The following is a 17,710-nucleotide window of genomic DNA, read 5'->3' on the forward strand; positions in this document are numbered from 1 at the left end:
ATGTACACGTATGTGTGTAAGGTCTATATCAACAAATACAGGAGATAATGTTATTGTTTGTGATTATTTATTATAATTTAAGTTGCACGTGATTGTATACATAAACTCCATATAATTATACTGTTAATACATACATGTATGTACATGTACTTATAGTTCATTCTTCTCCCCCTCCCTCTCTCTCTCTCCATTAATTCTTTATAATACAATAATGTCAAAAAGAGGAGCTTATCAGAGTGACAATAGGTATGATGCTTCACAAGAAAGAGATGAAAAGTAGTTTGTGATGGTCGGAAAGATTTTTGTTTGTTGAATTACATCTAAGTTTTATTTTCATATTATCCCATACTTTAGTAAAGTCTGGAGCCTTATAATGATAACAGCTGGACTTGTTTTTATCACACACGCCAGTTCCTTTAGCCATTGAAAGCTAATGCTTTGAAAAGAAACTGAGGATGCTTCAAAACTTTAGCATTAAAATTAATTTTAGTTTGACTATCATAATTATTTTAAGTAATAAGGTTGCGTTGTATGTACATTAATATACTATAATACCGTAAAATTTTCTGCAATTATACAATGTAGTTATATCATATCTCTGTGTGTTAAAATTGTTTTCATGACACATCTTTCATTTTCCTATTCACTTAATTGACACAGTAAAGCAGACCCCATTGATATCCAATAGTCCTGAGGCTTACTGGATGGTAATTGGAACGCAACAACAAAATTAGTAGAATGACCTACACAGAGGATACACATGAGTACTATAGTGGCCAGTTTGAGAGGTAACGTTTATACCTGTGGTTGATAGGACTCCAGCTCTTGCACCTGTTTTGTATAGCGGAGCAGTGTAATCGCTAGGATCAATAGTGTGGTTCCTTCTCGGTTCCATATGAGTGACAGGGAGACACTGAGAGAGAGAGAGAGAGAGAGGAAAAGAAAGAAGTAAAAATATATATCAGGAGGAAGTAGAAACATTGATAGTAAATTGTTATCTTTATTCATCTTGCATTTTTGTATAATTGCCCCTAGCTCTCTCTCACTCTTTTTGTCTCTCTCTTTCCTTCATTCTCCCCTTCTCTGTCTCCCTCTCTCTCTCTCTCCTTTTACTGGATTCATTTCTCCAGGCACAGAGTCAATAATTTGCATCGAGTCATCGTCCCATTTCATTGCTTCCATGAACAACCCGTGGATCAATACACCATCCTCTGGAGACTCCAACTACAGTACAATAAATAGAGAACCAAGTATAAGTACTGAAATATGAAGGTATGAAAGTATGAAAGTAATAAGCATGAAAGTATAGACCATATGTATCAAAGTATAAAAGCATTGGTATAAAAGTATGGAAGTATTGACAATGAATTGTATTTAAAAGGGAGTTTAGCCATAGTACAGATATTATGAATCTAAAATGAAACAGCTATACATTGCCAATCTACACAAATGTAAATAATTTGTCAGGATTACATTTTACTACTATAATATACATGTACATGTACATCAATACATGTAAGAACATATTGGGGTATTATTATTACATTTTCTACAAGTTTCTCTTCCTCTCCTTTCTGACAGGCAGCATAAAAAGCCTCTTGGTCAAGATAGTGAGGGAGTATGGTAAACTTGAAGCTCAACTCGTCGATCGGTAGGTTATAATTTCTAGCATGATTCTGCAGTGCACCAGTTAAAAACCCTATTGAAAAGAAGAGGATAGTAACTCCATTATTATTATTACGAACCTTGTGGAAAGAAAAAGCCAGACATCCAGTAAGACTTAGGCGAGCCGATAAGAATCCATCGCTCGATAAAGTTTAGCCTGAGTACTAGGTCTTTGACCCAGGACGATAATGGTTTAAGAGAAGGATAAGCAGCAGTAGCCCATAAACCTGGGACCTGTATGGTAAAATCAACACAGTAATACATGTAAGGGATTGCTATTGAGTGGTGATGCAGTGATGTCCCATTAAGTACAATGTACTTTAATACTATTATTGTACATGTACTGTAGCTTACCTGGTTGTTTAAGAAACTAGTGTACACTCTTTCCAATTCTTCAGACATTACTACAAGACCTTTGATAGCTTTCTGGATACTTTTTAATGAGCTCTATAAAGGGAAGGAGAAGGAGGAATAGCAATTATACACTATAATAGTGACATACCTTAATAACTCTGATGAGATTATTAAATCTGTCAACTTCTTGACTGAGTACAGTAGATAATGAGCTAATCTGACCACTCTCATTTGTCTAAACAATAAAAAATAATGTACATGTACACATGCTAAATACATGCATTCAAATCACGATTTTATCATTCATTTAATTCAAAGCGTCTTACAGCAAACAATGAAGGCTCTGCTTTATCTAGATCAAGTGTATCCATTATACGTTGAAGGATATTCTCAGCTAAATCATACACAATCTCATCGTTGGTCTTTCCTCCTCCGCTGCTGGCCATTCTTGGCTGCACATCAAGGACTGTAGTTACTAATGTAAAGGTTTCTTGAGTCTAAAAAGAGAGAGAGAGGAGAGGGGAGAGATAGAGACAGAGACAGAAAAAGAGGAGGGATAGAGAGAGAGAGAGGAAGAGGAGAAATAGAAGAGAGGAAGAGGAGAAATAGAAGAGAGGAAGAGGAGAAATAGAAGAGAGGAAAATGGTGTGGATGTACACATGTACATATTAGTGGGGAAGTATGCAGCACATGCAGCACAGAAAGGTTTGAGTGGAAAGGCTTGAATTAGCAGCTAGATGTGGTGTACCTGAAAGGCAATGTTGGCATTCTCGTGCATACCAAACACTTCAGGATCATCGTCATAAGGCAAAGCATCAATAAAATCACGATAGACCTTGATTGAATCAGCCTCAGGAGAATAATAATTACCTGAACGAAATTAATAAATAAAATAAGTACATGTACAAGCACATCCATACTCATACATCATAAATCTATTGCATAGCTATAAATTTTTGTAGCTGAAAATTGAAGGCCAAGGCGCATTTAAAGAAATAAAATTTGCAAAAAGTTAGGGTCATAATAATAATTTCTAGCTACATGTACATGTATAATGGTACATGTACATGTACATGTGCAGCCGAATAAGTGACTCACCGGACATTGAGTACTTGTATTGACCTTCGAGTGTTTTTGGTGAAAAGAATCTCTTAAGAACAGTCCTTAGGCACCTTTGGTCCCAAGCATCAGTAACACGACCTCCATACGTTATCTATCAATAAGAACAGCAATAAGAAATAATGTGTACATTGTATTATTAGTAAAATATACGTGTATAAATAAATGCTTGTACCCAATACATGACATGTATGTGAATATACATTTACTGTACATGTTCATTTCACTGTCTTACCTCTCCTGTAATAAATGTTAGTGCATCCCATGGTATGTCTCCATCTTCAAGGAACATCTTAAGATTATCAAGCGCACAGCCACGATCACTGTCAGTGAATTCATACTAAGGAAAGAGGGAGAGAGAAAGAGGAATAAAGATGATGAGAAAGGTTACAATACTTTTATGTTCCAGCCCAGAGGACCAAATTTCTTTCTCTCAAGGATGATAGCATGAAAGAAACAGAGGCCAAATATAAGCTTACGCCATGTTATACCTTGTTCTATAAGGATAAGGGATTATTTATTATGGACAAACATAATTATACTAGAGTACCGTTTTCCTCAAAGAAGGATGGCTGTATCTCAGTGAATGCTCTCTTCATGTTAGCCCTCAATCCTATAGCAAAACGGAGAATAAAAGCCATTATATTGACAATAAAATACATGTACATGTACTGTATGCATACATGCACATGTACCACTAACATGTACCCCCCCCATACATGTACAAGTACAAGTACATGTACATGTACATGTACAGTGCTTTGAAAAAGCTAAGTAGCTACTCCACAGTTACTCTACTGTTGCGTAGGTAGTTCGGTGCTCTTCGTTGCGCATGCCCAATGTGACAGTGGTAGTAGCGCATGTGGTCAGTAGCAAACAGTAGCTCGACGGTAGAATTGAGCGAAGATCATCCTAAACAGGCTCCTAACAGCAGAGAGCAGCAGTAGAGATGGACTTGGAGGGCACAGACAGCCAAGAGAAGCATCCTCAAGTCCTTTGAGAGCCTCTAGAGTGAGTGAGGACTTGCTACTACAGAACATGTGACTGGGTAGTACCGCAGTACTTTCTGGGCATAGTGAAGCAAAGAGTAACAAAGAGTAGCAAAGTAAAATAACTACCTACGAAGTTCTCTTCTCTACTGTACTCTACTTTGCTACTTAGCTTTTTTAAAGCACTCTACTGTACAAGTACATGTACATGTACATGTACATACAGTATATGCAATGCGTGTGTACAATTACAAGTATAAGTGTATTCTTCTCACCCTTTGGTGGTTCATTGGTGACCTTTACTGCATTCTGTAGGACTGACACTGGGAAACTACTAGTAGGCATTGAGGATAAGAATAGCCTGAAATCATCATTAACATATGCATCAGGTGAAGTAAAGTTTTTAATAATGTTCTCCATTGACAACATCCAGGAGGCAGCCAAATGACAGTTCTAGATATAAAAATACAAAATTTAGTAGCTACATGTATAAATAGAATGATACTAAAAATAGCACAGTAAAAAATATATACACATAAAATGATACAAAAAATAGCAAAGCATATTACCAAGAGTACATAATACCTAAAGAGAGTATCCAACGGGCCCATCTCGGCTGCTGCAAGTGCGTGGATTTCTAGGAAGTCCCGTTCAGGATACTTTTGTATTATTATCAATGATAAATGTTGTTATAACAACACATCTGTATAAACATTGATTGAAAACTACTGAAGTATGCGGAACAGAAGTTACGGAACAGAAGTTACGGAACAGAAGTTACGGAACGGAACGTGATTGACTTCCTAAAAATCCACACACTTGCAGCAGGCCTCAATAGGGCCGTTGGATACTCTCTTTAGGGATTATGTACTCTTGATATTACAGAGTAATAAACATACTGAAAGAACTGTACATGCATCACATAGTGTCATTATAAATGTACCTGTAAGAAGACCCAGTCTCCGTTGGATTTTGCTGAGTTGATCATTTTCTCAGCGATAGGTCCTTGTCCCTGTCCCAAAGAGATGGCGTGTATTCTCTCCATGTAACCTTTCTCTTTAGCAAATCTAAGGAAATTACTCATTGGGTCTGAGCCTTGTGAGAGTATGAAGACAAGGGGAGTGGTGGAGGACATGTCTCCAAATAAAATTGACAGATCAATGGATGGGCTCTCGACAAATGATTTGCCAAGATTCTCAGCAACAAAATCAACAATAGCAAACACAACCTAAAAATACAGTAGCATTTTTGATTAGAATGAGCTGAAAATTACTACATGTATGCAATATAGGTAAATCAGAAGAATTATAAAAAATAAAGTATTCTCTCTTAGCTATTTTGAAAAAATACTCTGTACTAGTAAAGAAAGTTTGACTAAATTTTCAAGCAACTTAAAAAATCATAAAAAATTAATTTCGATCAGAATCAGCTCAAACTTTCTACACAACATAAGAACATGTATATGCATCAGTAAAAATTATAAAAATAAGGAATTCTCTTCTTTTCAATTTTGGCGAAATATTTTTGAGCAACTTTGATAATTTATCAAAAATTAAATTTTGATTAATCATTTCAAATTTTCTAAGCAATGCAAGAACACGTGCATGCATCAAAAGAACAAAAAAGGAGAACTATTATCAACAGGTAGGGGGTTAAATGCCAACCTAACTTGGACTTAGACTAATTAATTTGATTATAGTGTTAATTGTAGTAAAGCTTACCTTTTCTTCTTTGAAGGATTTTGTCATAATCAGTTTCTGGAAAGAAGTCAACCTCTTATCCCAGTGACCTATGAGAGTGGGAAGGGCTTCCTGTTCCCCACCATCACTTTCCGGAGGAGGAGAGGGAGGGGGAGGAGGATTGAGCTCAGTATAACCATCCCAATCAGGAGGGTTAGCATGGACCTTGAGAAAGAGAGGGGGAGAGAGAGAGAATTTGTATCAATCAATAAGGCAATTAAAAATAAAGATATACCACACATGTACATGTGCATGTACATGTAAATATAAAAGACAGACCTACATGTACATGTACATGTATATGTATATGTACATGAACATCTACATGTACACGTATGTACACACATGTACATGCATCCCAAGCCTCATAAGTGTCTATCAAATTACATGTACACATGTACCTCTAATCTTCCAACAGTGCAATGGACTGGAGTTGTTATAATGTCAGTGCAGAGTCCTTTGAATGAAGGGAGGACTTCCTCCATTTGACAGCATGTCTTCCACTGACTCAGTGACAACCATGGGACATCAGGCTTCTCTGGATACTCCTAATAATAATGTACGTACATGTACATGTATATTTCTCTCTCTCTCTCTTTACTTTATCTATTCCAGCAGATCCTCTTAAAAAGAAGTTCCACTCAGTATCAGTGATGAGGCCAGCCTGTCTCATAATGTCAATACACAACATGAAAGAAAACACAATCTTATGCTGTTCAAACAGACCTCTGGGAGAGAGAGAGAGAGAGAGAGAGAGAGAAAGAGAGAGTTTGAACTACATGTACATTGTATAATTATTATTCCTAACCTTGCCACATTAGTGTATATTGAGCTGGTGGTGTTCCTCAACAATGTGTCCAGTCTAACCTGTAGGTCTGATGATGGCTCACTGTTCTCAATACACAAATTGAACAACTACAAAATAGAATCAAAATATAAAATGTAATACATGTACATGTACATGTATGTTCCTCTTCCCCCCTCTCTCTCTCTCTTCCTTACGTTGCTGAAATATTTAAGTGAGAACTGGTACATAGGATCAACATCAGCCATCATGGCTACAACAAAGTACATTACTGACCCTGGAGGATGAGAATAAAATAATTCAACAAGAAAATCATTAAAAATAAAATCTGATATTAATTTAAGAGCTAAAGTGTACCGTACAGTACAGTGCAGGAATCCTATCATCAGTTGTATCAAGGTTTATGGGCATTACATGTACAGTTCATACATGTACATATACTGTACATGTACAATTCATACATGTACATGTACTGTACATGTACAGTTCATACATGTACATGTACTGTACATGTACTGCACATGTACAAACAGCAGTGGTCATACAGTAATGTACTGTACCTCTGGTTGCCACTGTACGGTACTTTTCTCTAGCAGTTGAAATTTGAATCTCAGTTTGTTCAGCTTCAGCTAGCCTTTTTGATATTTGTGCAGACGTTCTCTGAGAGAAAGAGAGAGAGAGAGAAGAATAAAAGAGAGTGGGTTTCTTCTCCACTAATAATAATTATACTTTTGATGCTGCAAGAGTTTCTATCAATTTCTCATCATCTAATATATTCCCTTCCGATTCAAACAACAACTTCAATATAGTGTCCTCAATTTTCTATCAAAAATTATAATTTTATTAAATCATTAAGAAAGTACTGTACAATGTAAAATGATACAACATGCATGTACATGTATTTACGCTGTACCTTTAGTTCATTTTTTGCAGAGTTAATGTTGACAATGAGTTCATTCCTTTGCTTTTCTAAGTCTGGCCTCTCCAGTCTCACCACATCACTAAAGAGAACATAATAAATAAGATTAATGAAGTAAATATACATGTACATGTAAGCTCTGAACACATTTATATACGTAGATATGCAAGAAACAGCATTTTTACCTCAGCAGTTGATCCTCAAGACCTGACTTAGTGACAGTGAAATTAATAATAGTCACTTTAATGCAAATCTCAGGCAAATAGTGAGGATTTGCCATCTTTGTAGTCATGTAAAACCTATTTAACAATAATTAAATATAGCAGCTAGTACATGATACACTGTATATGATACTATACATGTGCTTCAAGTGTGCTTCAAGTGTACCTAAAGTTCTTGTCATAGTCAATGTCACTGTCTCCTAGTCTAATGAGGAGTCTGCCACCCTGTATGAATGTCTGCTTGAGAAGGATAGGCTCCAGTGATGGGTCTAAGTGTTCTTCAACCTTAGGAGAAAGAGAGAGAGAGAGGGAGGAAGAAGCTGTATAAGCACAAGCTTATGAATATCATTATGCCCTTTGATCTATTGTCACAATTGTGCAACCCACAAGAGACTTTTCAAAAAAAGCAGTATAAAAGCACACTTTCACAGGTAAGTCTACCATACCTATATCACTGTCTTGAATTTGACATTTATACAATTTTTGAACGGGTTAAACTAAAACCCTGTCTCAGATTTTGAGTTTTTGACATTACTAAATAATGAAAAGTAGAGGTGGGTGATACCAGAAATTTCGAATCGATACCGATACCAAGTAGTCTGAGTATCAGTATCGATGGTATCGAGTAGTGAATGAGTAGTCAGCTACTGCGCATGCGCAAATAAGTTATAATTAGTTATTAATAAAAATGAAAAGAAATAAGCCGCCATTTTGTAATTATTAAAGGGTGTGACCATAATTATGATGTCAGAAATAGGTGTGGTGGGGCGTAGTTGCTCACTACTCTATACCAGGATTTGGTATTGAGTACTTGGTATCGGAGGCCTGGTATCGGATATATGAGTACTTTGGTATCGTATCGCCCACCTCTAATGAAAAGAGTGGATAATTATCCACTCTTGATAATGATTATGCTGGCACTGCTGGGCGATATTGAAAAATTTGAAACAATGTATTATGAAATACCATTGACAAATTGCCATCAATATATTATCAATCACTAAAACAGGTATATCTGAGAACGATTGGCATTAAAAGGATTAAATATTGTGAATTGATACGTCACCCTGTATTATTATGCCAGAGAAAATTGGGTGAAGCCAGCAAATTAAAGAGTACTGATAACCAGTGAATTGGTTCAAAAAATTGAAACTTTTCATTCAATATGAGTATAATTTGATTTGGAATCAAAGAATTGAATACTCTGGAATCAGAATCGTCCATCTCTAGTATTGATGATATCAAGTATACTGAGTTTGGGTCAAGAAAAACTGGAATAACTTTTTATAAGAATGTGGGATAAGGATGAAACTTTCACAGGTTCTTAGTTGCCTAATGCCGCTTCAGGATCTCAGGTCTTGGGTCTCTCAGCCCTTGGGAACCCTGAGAACTGGGTTCTCCCTATAAACCCAATGACATACCAAAGCTAACCGCAATGACATTTATGATTTCATGTTACATAAGCACATGTGGTTGATCGAGCACCCAAACTAGTGATGGGCGATTCCAGAAATTTGCATTCGATTCCAAATACTTTTGAGACTGGAATCGATGGAATTGAATACCGATTCCGAGTATGACATCTGCACATGTGCAAAGCCACATGTTATCAATTACAGCAATAAAAATGCAATAATGATGAATAATTGAGGTATTAACTACTGATTAATTAACTATTATTAATATTAAAGGGTGTGGCTAGGTGTGGTTTAATTCGGAATCGTTTCAAACGATTCCTACTTCTCTTTCGATACGAGTACGATTCCATTCGGAATCGAAGGATCAAATACTTTAGACTTGGAATCGCCCATCACTAACCCAAACTGATGATTCCTAACAGAGTGAGATCTTCTGATAATGATGGCCTTTATGAAGACTAGTTGACTCCAGGAGCTATTGTACTGCTTATCAGGAAGAGCAAGACTGTTTTAAGAATGAAGCAACACAGCCAAAATATCAGCCATGTCTCCATAAAATTAATCATTATAATACATCACTGGTGACGTACACCTGTAGCTGCATTTTCCAAATTCCAATGCTGCTGCTTCCAAACTGAGTTAGGACATAGCATACTGAATGAGTAGTTTGCTACTGTGCATGCATGATTAAAATTTGTTAGGAAATCAGCCATCATTTTTGTAATTATAAAAAAGTGTGACCATCATATCCATATGACGTCAAAAAAGATGTGATTGGGTGTGGTCACAACTCTACTCAATACCAGGATTTGGTATCAGAGGATAATTGAGTACTTTTGTATCGTATCATTTCATGTAATTCAGTTATGAGTATATTGTACATGACTACATACATGTACATGTATATTAATATACATGTACAATGTAACTACATGCTACCAGTATTATTACAACACTTACTTCTTCCACTAGTACTGGTGTACCAATCCTAATAGCATTCTCAAGTGTCCTCAGGTAATTTGGATCAGTTAGTTTGATGACTTTAAGTCCATTCTTATTCTCTGTATTACGTATCCACCTATTGGCCTGTAGGACAAAAATAATAAGTACATGTACTTACATCTACATGTAAATGATTTACATGGACACATACATGTACATGTACATGCATTTCTCTATTCCCTATCTTCCATTACTACTGTATATTAAAAATGTTAGATATTACTTGTTCTTGAGGGTCAATCATCAGTGGCCATCTCCTCCCTCTAGTAACAAGTATAGCATTCTCAGTTGAAACACTGTCCCTTGGGAGACCGTTAGAGTTCCATTGTCTTATCTCATAAGGATCAGCTAGGACCGAGATTAGACTCAGATCATCTGAGACAGGTATCTCTAGCTCCTTACATCTCTCAATCCATTTTAACATTAACTGAGAGACAGGGAGGGAGGGAGAGAGGGATAAAGGTAATATTGTACATGTATGGGTATGTTACTTTTTCTCTGTATAATGAAGTGAAGGCTCCATAATAAGCAACACAAGCGGCTGCAACAAATACATTACCAACAACATTATTGACCTCTTCATCTAATTTCTAACAACATGAGAAATATAAAAATACGCTAAATGCAACTGTGCTCACCTTTACTGATTCACTCCATCTAATTTGTTCATCAGCTAGACCGGTAGTCAGTTTGCTTGCTCTTTGAAGCCTAGCTTGTGTCTGTCTAATGTTCTTAGTTAATTCTTCTTTCTCAGCGACACTCTTCTCATAAGAAGCTTGTAATTGAGCAATCTATGAAGGGACAGTATTAATAATGAGAGAAAAAAGAGAGGGGGAAGAGAGAAAGAAGCTATACTAACCTTTGCTTCTACTTCCCCCAGGGCAGCTTGCTTTTCTTTTAATTCTGACATCATTTTATTCAATTCTCCTCTTGCTACCTTTAACCTTTATTAAAAATGCAAAAAAATTTTTAATGCTTGCTAATGCATGATATATTGATAGGAACAAGTAGGCCCCACCTTAAATTTTTATAACTAAAATCACTGTTATCATAACTATATGCACATCACATGATAATATTTGGCAAAACATTATGCTCCCAGTAATCAAGTAGTCTTGCTATAGCCAGCCTGGACTATAGTAATCAAGAATGGAAGGAGAAGGTTCTGGAGAAGATAACAATCACTCTGCTGGTAGCCCTGCTCTCCTTTCTCATCATCAAAAGTATGTCATACTAATGACTTTGTGTGCTGGGGGGATTGCAGCTATCATTGTCTGTCTCCTTGCAATGATCATGGCCATAAAGTTCAAGCTTCACAAATATTTTGTCCACCGGTTGGCTATTTATCAAGTCCTATCAGCCATGTTTTATTCTTCATTATGCATAGTGGAGGTAATATTCATTAACTATGACAAGAACACAACTGTATATCATCCTATATGTGTCATTGAAGCTTTTGTACTAGAGTATGCAGTCTGGATCAAGCTATTGTTCACATTTTGCTTGACTTTCCACTTGTTTTGTTTCTCAGTTTGTCACATTAATTACAGTCGGCTTGAAGTTGCTTATGTACTAGTGTCACTTCTTGGTCCTGCTCTCTTTAGCTGGATACCATTCATTGGCAACCTTTATGGAGAGGCTGGAGCATGGTGCTGGATACAGAACTGGAAAAACAACGATGCATCAAACAAACTGCCACTGGGAGAAATAGAGCAGTATGCACTGTATGGAGTAGCTATGACCTGTCTAATACTCTGTGGTGCTGCTGTAGTGGTGGTAACAGTGATATTAATATGCAGAGCTTATAAATGTCACTGCTGCTGCTGTAGGAATGAGATTAATGATACTGAGGATGAACACCAGCCATTATTAAGAGAGCAACAACGAAAGAAGGTGCTAAGAGAAATACTCCCACTTGTAAGCTATCCGATACTGTCCCTCATACTGTATGTACCGTCTTTCATTAATCGAGTGATTGGCTCAATATTCAAGACACCAATAATGATTGGTTTCATGTGGAGTGCTGTCACTTTGCCTTTGGTGGGTCTCTTTGCTGGAGTCTCTCTTATTGTTCATATATTCATCCTCGAGTGTCCAAAAAGGACTAGTAGCAATCCTGCTAAGCAAAAGCAACTGGCAGATAATGAAAAAGCTACAAATGCTACTAATATATTCACTTCGTACACCATTGCATCAACTAATGCAAAGACTTGCTTTGAGCCTCCGCAAGAAAGTGCTCTTGATGAAGAGCTAAACTAAACCACTTGTAACTAAATTTTAAAGCTAAAAAAATTTTGAAGTGCACATGAGTTAAAATTACATTTACTTATCAAACACAATTAAGTTTAATCTTATTTGAATAAGGAAAGGTTATTATAACACAGGGATGTTGTGGCAGTGGGTTCACAACAGTGAATACCCTAAATATAGATAGTGCTTTCAATGTTTTGCTTTCAGTTGCTTTGATACAAAGCACACAATCAATAAACCATTAATTACCTCTCTCTCTTAGGTTCTACTGTCCTGAAAACTTTTGAATATTTGTCCATTGCTCTCACCCACATACACATTGACTTGCAAGCCTACAAGCAAAGAAATTCATTGTACATGTACATGTATACATGTACTAATGAACATGATGTACATGTATTTGATATTACTTTTGATGTCTTTTCAACAATATCAGGTTCAAACTGAGGATCATCTACATACTTCTTTAGCCTCTTAAGAGTCGAGTCTGGTATATTATCCTTTTTATTGAAATGCATAAATAAAAATAGTAATTAATTCTATAAAAATAATTAGAGACTAACTTTGTCATATTCGATCATCTTTTTCATGAGACTGGAGTCACCGAGGAGCTGTTTAGCACTCGGCCAGTTTGGTGGCGAGTTAAACAGGATACAAATACTCTCCATAACAGTGTTAACAAGATCGGGCGGCTTAGTGAATACACGAATCTCAGATATATCCTTTTTATCAAGAGCATTGAGAGCCTAAGATAAAGAGAGAGGAAGGGAGAGAGAAAAAGAGAAGGGACGGAGAGAGAGAGGGGAAAGGAGGGATCGAGGGAAGAGAAGCATAGAAATTTAAAAAAAAACAAAACTTACTTTATTAGCTGATTCGAGTGCAGGTAGTGCTTCATCCAGGTCTTTCTGTGCATCATTAGCAATGGCTTCAGTCTCGTCAGCTTTAGTCTTCGCAATAGCTTCCTCTGATTTCACGACGACTCTAACCTACCAAACAAGATCAGTAAACTAGTCAGACAGGTTTCCTGTTTCTACTTCGTTTGCTTTGGCCTGGTCCACTTCAAGACGTTCCATCAGTTCCTGGGTCTCGACTGATTTCTTCTGGAGCTCTGGCTCAAGCTCTTTCAGTTCAATCTATAGAAAGAATTAACACATAATAATTAAAACATTATTATGTACATAAAATTTCTCCTAATTGAAACACAAGCTTTCATTAAAGTAACATTAAATTTACTTATGAAATTAGAATCTACTAGTGATGTGTGTGTACATGTGTACCTGCATGTTTGCTACTAGTTCGTTGGTTTCTAGAATTTTCTTTAAACCTGTAGCTATCCTGTCCCTAGCAGCTGTCAATTGTCTAAAATTAATTTGCAAAAATAATGATAACAAAATTAATTAGCTATACTTCTTCTTAGTCTGCAACATTGATAAGTAGAGGTTGATCAGCTCAAGGTATGAAGTGGGTGTGGTGTAGTATCGCCTCCTTAACTCATTGTAAAACACTTCAGCCATTGAGCTCACACTCGTATGTATTTCAACACACATCTCTGAGACCTTGTTCTAATTGTAAGAACAATTTACAATGTAATAATAAATGAAACAAATATTCGAGTAATAATATTCTCTCTCTCTCTCTCCCTCCTTCCCTCCCCTCTCCCTTTCTCTCCCTCCCTCCCTCCCTCCCCCCTCTCTTTCTCTCCCTCCCTCTCCCCTCCCTCCCTCCCTCTCCCTCCCTTTCTCTCCCTCCCTCCCTCCCTTTCTCTCCAGCCATTACTTTCATAGCATCATCTCCAAGGTCAACATTCTCAAAGAAGGTCTCAGCAACAGAGAGAAGTGCTTCCTGTGGCCATTCAGTAAACCAGTCAATGGTGCAGCAGTTAACTAGTGATGGGAACATCCTGCAGCGTGATCTAAAGGCATCACCAACAGGACTCATGCACAATACAATGTGTAGCTTGTTTTGTACTAGATTAATGAAATAGGAGAATATACCATCCCTGTAGGAGAGAGAGAGAGTGAGGGAGTAAAAAAGGCTAGTGCAAAGAGATGTACAATGTAGTTTATTGCATTTCTCAATACATTGTACATACATGTATGCATTGCTATGTGGAAGGTTTCAGACAAATATTTTTAAAATGAACAAATTTTTGGAAAAGTATCCAAGGCTACAGTCCATTGTTTTTTCTAAAAATGGCTCTGAAATCACTCCAAATTTTTATTACATTTCCTAATGCATATTGATGTACTTATGTTGTGTAGAAAGTTTGAGTTGATTCCAATAACAAATTTTAAAGTTATGGCCATTTTAAAAACACATTAATCTTTATCATATTAAATATTAATATACATATACATGTAACTTTTATTAGACCCCAGCATACCTGTCTTGTTCAGATATGCCAGCATCTTTAGCTTTGGGTCTTGTCATTTGCAAAATTTGTTCGTATTCGTCTGCCGCAAAAAGATTAGGGACTTCACCAGAGTTAAGCATATTATTGATATCTTCAAGAAACTCTTCAATAACAATCTGTAGAGAAAGAGAGAGAGAGAAGAATTAACAATGAGAGGAGATGATTATTATATGAGGTACCTGTGTATCAGTGAAAAGGAAGACTGTATTTTCTCCTTTCACTCCAGCCATGTCATACAACTTCTTCAGGTCATCATGAAATGCTTCATAATTATAACCTCTTGTTAACTCAATCTACATGTACATGTAAATAAAATGATAACAAATAAAACAAGTACATATACATTTTGTACATGTACATACACAATAAAATTAATGTGAAAAGCACAATTTTTAATCAATCACAATTACAATGTAATAGTAGTCAAGAGTAGCTATACTCTTGTGGTTTAAAGAACTGCTCTATTTTCTTAATACTCTTGTCCTGACCTGAAAGCATTTATATCCACACATGTGAGATGCTAGTCTTGTAAGACTTTGTTTCCCAGTACCGCCCACACCAACAAGAAGTGCATTACCTCTTGGCTGACGCACCATTCGAGCAATCCTTAGGATAAAAGAAGAGAGGAAAGAGAAGACAGAAAGAAATTAAGAATAGAAGTAAGTATAGAGATACATGTGCATGTATATGCATGTACCATACCTTGATACATGTTGCACAGCGTCTAAAAAGAAAACCAGTTTCATTTCTTTGGATGAATTTAAATTAAAATCGTCCAAATACTAGAAATAGCAACAACAGTATAACATAATAAATGTAATTTTAATTGCATGTACTGTACCTCTTCCAGTACACTTATGACTTTATTGGTATTTACAAGCTCCTCATAGACTCTGTCTGTCGGTGATGCACCAATCTTTAGGAAATCACCAAACAATATTGGAGACTCCTCAAACTTATCAGCACTAACATCCTATTATAATCAGGAATGGGGTAATACTGTATAAAAGGAAATTTTGAAGGGAGTTAAATTTGGCGAATTGCTAAATTTTGGTGATTGGCAAAATTTCAGTTTGGCGAATTTGTGGCCATGTGCCACTGAGCATGCGCATAATGGCTCAAAATGGTGGATTTTTATTTTGGCAAATGGCTATTAAAATGCCAAATTTGCCAAATTTAACTACCTCCAAAATTTCTTTCTATACAATATGTAATAGTAACAATAATAGTAATAGTAATTAGATTACATTAAAACTGTAATAGTAATAGTAATAGAGATACAATCCACTGTAGTATTATAATAGTAATTGCAAACAGTATTTTTTACAAGTAATACAGTAATAGTAATATAATCCTTTTGCCTATAATTGACCCCAACCCTGATTACAATATCACAATATCATTTAACATGCAAAAATTTGTAAACAAAATAATTTTCATTTCCTCTTACTTTAGAGAAGTATTTTGAGGACATTTCTGACAATATTCCATAGAAATATTTCTTGTCCGTCTTGTCGATGAGCCTGTCATGGAAGACGCGCTGACACTCGTGACAAAAAAGTCTAAAAATGTGATCATGCTCTCTAATGACACCAGGATCAGCCTGTAGCACACCTGCAGTGAGAGAGAAATAATGAAGGAGTGACAAGGTTATACATGTAAGGAAAGAATTTAAGAGGAAGACTACAAAAAATACATTTTAGACAATGGTAATGGCACAAAATAAACGTACATGTATAAGTAAAATCATAACATGAATAATAATGTACATGTACCTTGTATACACTTGGAGAGATCTCTCAAATTGAATATGTAATGAGATTTTGCTGGAGTTGGTAACAGATCAGTGCTCATCCGGCCATATATCTCAACACTAAATAAAATAGGAGAGAGAGAGAGAGACAAAATGAAAGAGAGTAGTAAAGTGTAATAATGAGAGAATAATAAAACAATCCTTATGTACATGAACGTGTAGTTACATGTATGTACATGTACATGTACATATACAGTACATGTAAGTCTATTCATTTACCTACCTAGCATTAACAATAGCTTCTGCAGCATCTTTAACTGGCTGAGGAAACTCAGCAAAGAAACCAACAGTTATTGCCTGCAAAAAAATAATTATAAAGTTAGTTACAATCAAAATACATATAAACAAGCAAGATACATGCAACAAGAAGCCACCCAACATTGACTTACATGTAGGCCATTAAGCACGATTAAGCAGTTACAAGCTCAATAATACACGTGTACAAGCATATTGTTTTCATAGTAACATTACTGAAATTGTTTTGATAATTACATTAATCATCGCATACAGCAAAATCAGAAAAAAATGAAGGAGTCCCTTCTAAAGCTGCTGAGCCTAATACTGGCTTGTATTATCATTGATAAAGGAGAAGGATCTTATTGTAGGTCCATTCAATGTACTAATGCTGGATCATATCAACATGGTGGATTAGGACTGTATCTAAGAGTATGCTGTAATATTAGTAACTTAGGACAGTCTGTTACTATCAGAGACAGTTTTCATTTGCGACACATTGTCTGTCCTAAAGAACAGCCAAAGTCCTGTCCAAGTAACCAGAATGAAAATGTTAAAGAGCCACAATCATGCCAGGAGATTCTTGAAGCCAATCCTGAAGCAGTATCTGGAGATTACACTCTTGTGTATCCAAATGGCACTGCATATACAGTTTATTGTAAAATGGACACCACAGACTGTGGAGAAGGAGGATGGACAAGGATAGCTTACATCAACATGACTGAACCTGGAGCTACATGTCCTGATGAATTTGTCACTAAAGACTACA

The 17,710-nt window shown here is 36.2% G+C and overlaps 1 protein-coding gene across 1 annotated transcript; it reads right to left on the reverse strand.

Annotated features, from left to right (window-relative positions):
• Window positions 1–484: 484 nt before the first annotated feature.
• On the reverse strand, window positions 485–17,103 carry LOC100637673 (dynein heavy chain 6, axonemal-like). Its single transcript, XM_011406490.2, has 46 exons — window positions 16,931–17,103; window positions 16,670–16,767; window positions 16,345–16,508; window positions 15,736–15,867; window positions 15,597–15,676; window positions 15,383–15,500; window positions 15,074–15,187; window positions 14,865–15,010; window positions 14,258–14,480; window positions 13,889–14,043; window positions 13,759–13,840; window positions 13,516–13,614; window positions 13,342–13,467; window positions 13,045–13,227; window positions 12,892–12,981; window positions 12,731–12,813; window positions 11,091–11,175; window positions 10,870–11,022; window positions 10,723–10,821; window positions 10,455–10,658; window positions 10,190–10,315; window positions 7,978–8,096; window positions 7,776–7,889; window positions 7,585–7,672; window positions 7,401–7,493; window positions 7,232–7,331; window positions 6,869–6,948; window positions 6,675–6,781; window positions 6,468–6,594; window positions 6,268–6,414; window positions 5,849–6,031; window positions 5,071–5,355; window positions 4,403–4,580; window positions 3,689–3,751; window positions 3,535–3,635; window positions 3,374–3,478; window positions 3,118–3,232; window positions 2,768–2,889; window positions 2,346–2,516; window positions 2,168–2,254; window positions 2,020–2,112; window positions 1,746–1,899; window positions 1,545–1,699; window positions 1,114–1,224; window positions 802–913; window positions 485–743 (listed from the first exon to the last, which is right to left on the reverse strand). Exons 1-46 carry the CDS (start codon window positions 17,086–17,088, stop codon window positions 640–642), a joined length of 5,832 nt encoding a protein of 1,943 aa, XP_011404792.2. The 5' UTR covers window positions 17,089–17,103; the 3' UTR covers window positions 485–639.
• Window positions 17,104–17,710: the final 607 nt, after the last annotated feature.

This window comes from Amphimedon queenslandica, unplaced genomic scaffold (assembly GCF_000090795.2).
Source record: "Amphimedon queenslandica unplaced genomic scaffold, v1.1 AMPQUscaffold_13339, whole genome shotgun sequence".
Lineage (NCBI taxonomy): Eukaryota > Metazoa > Porifera > Demospongiae > Haplosclerida > Niphatidae > Amphimedon > Amphimedon queenslandica.

Bases quoted from the DNA above. Each gene is read 5' to 3' on its own strand.
- LOC100637673 (XM_011406490.2), bottom strand. From the start codon at position 17,088: ATGTTGGGTGGCTTCTTGTTGCATGTATCTTGCTTGTTTATATGTATT. The intron at 11,176-12,730 runs GTAATTAATGGT...TTTTTAATAAAG, and splicing joins GTAGAACCTAAGAGAGAGAG to GTTAAAGGTAGCAAGAGGAG. The intron at 8,097-10,189 runs GTAAGTGTTGTA...CTTTCTCCTAAG, and splicing joins CACCAGTACTAGTGGAAGAA to GTTGAAGAACACTTAGACCC.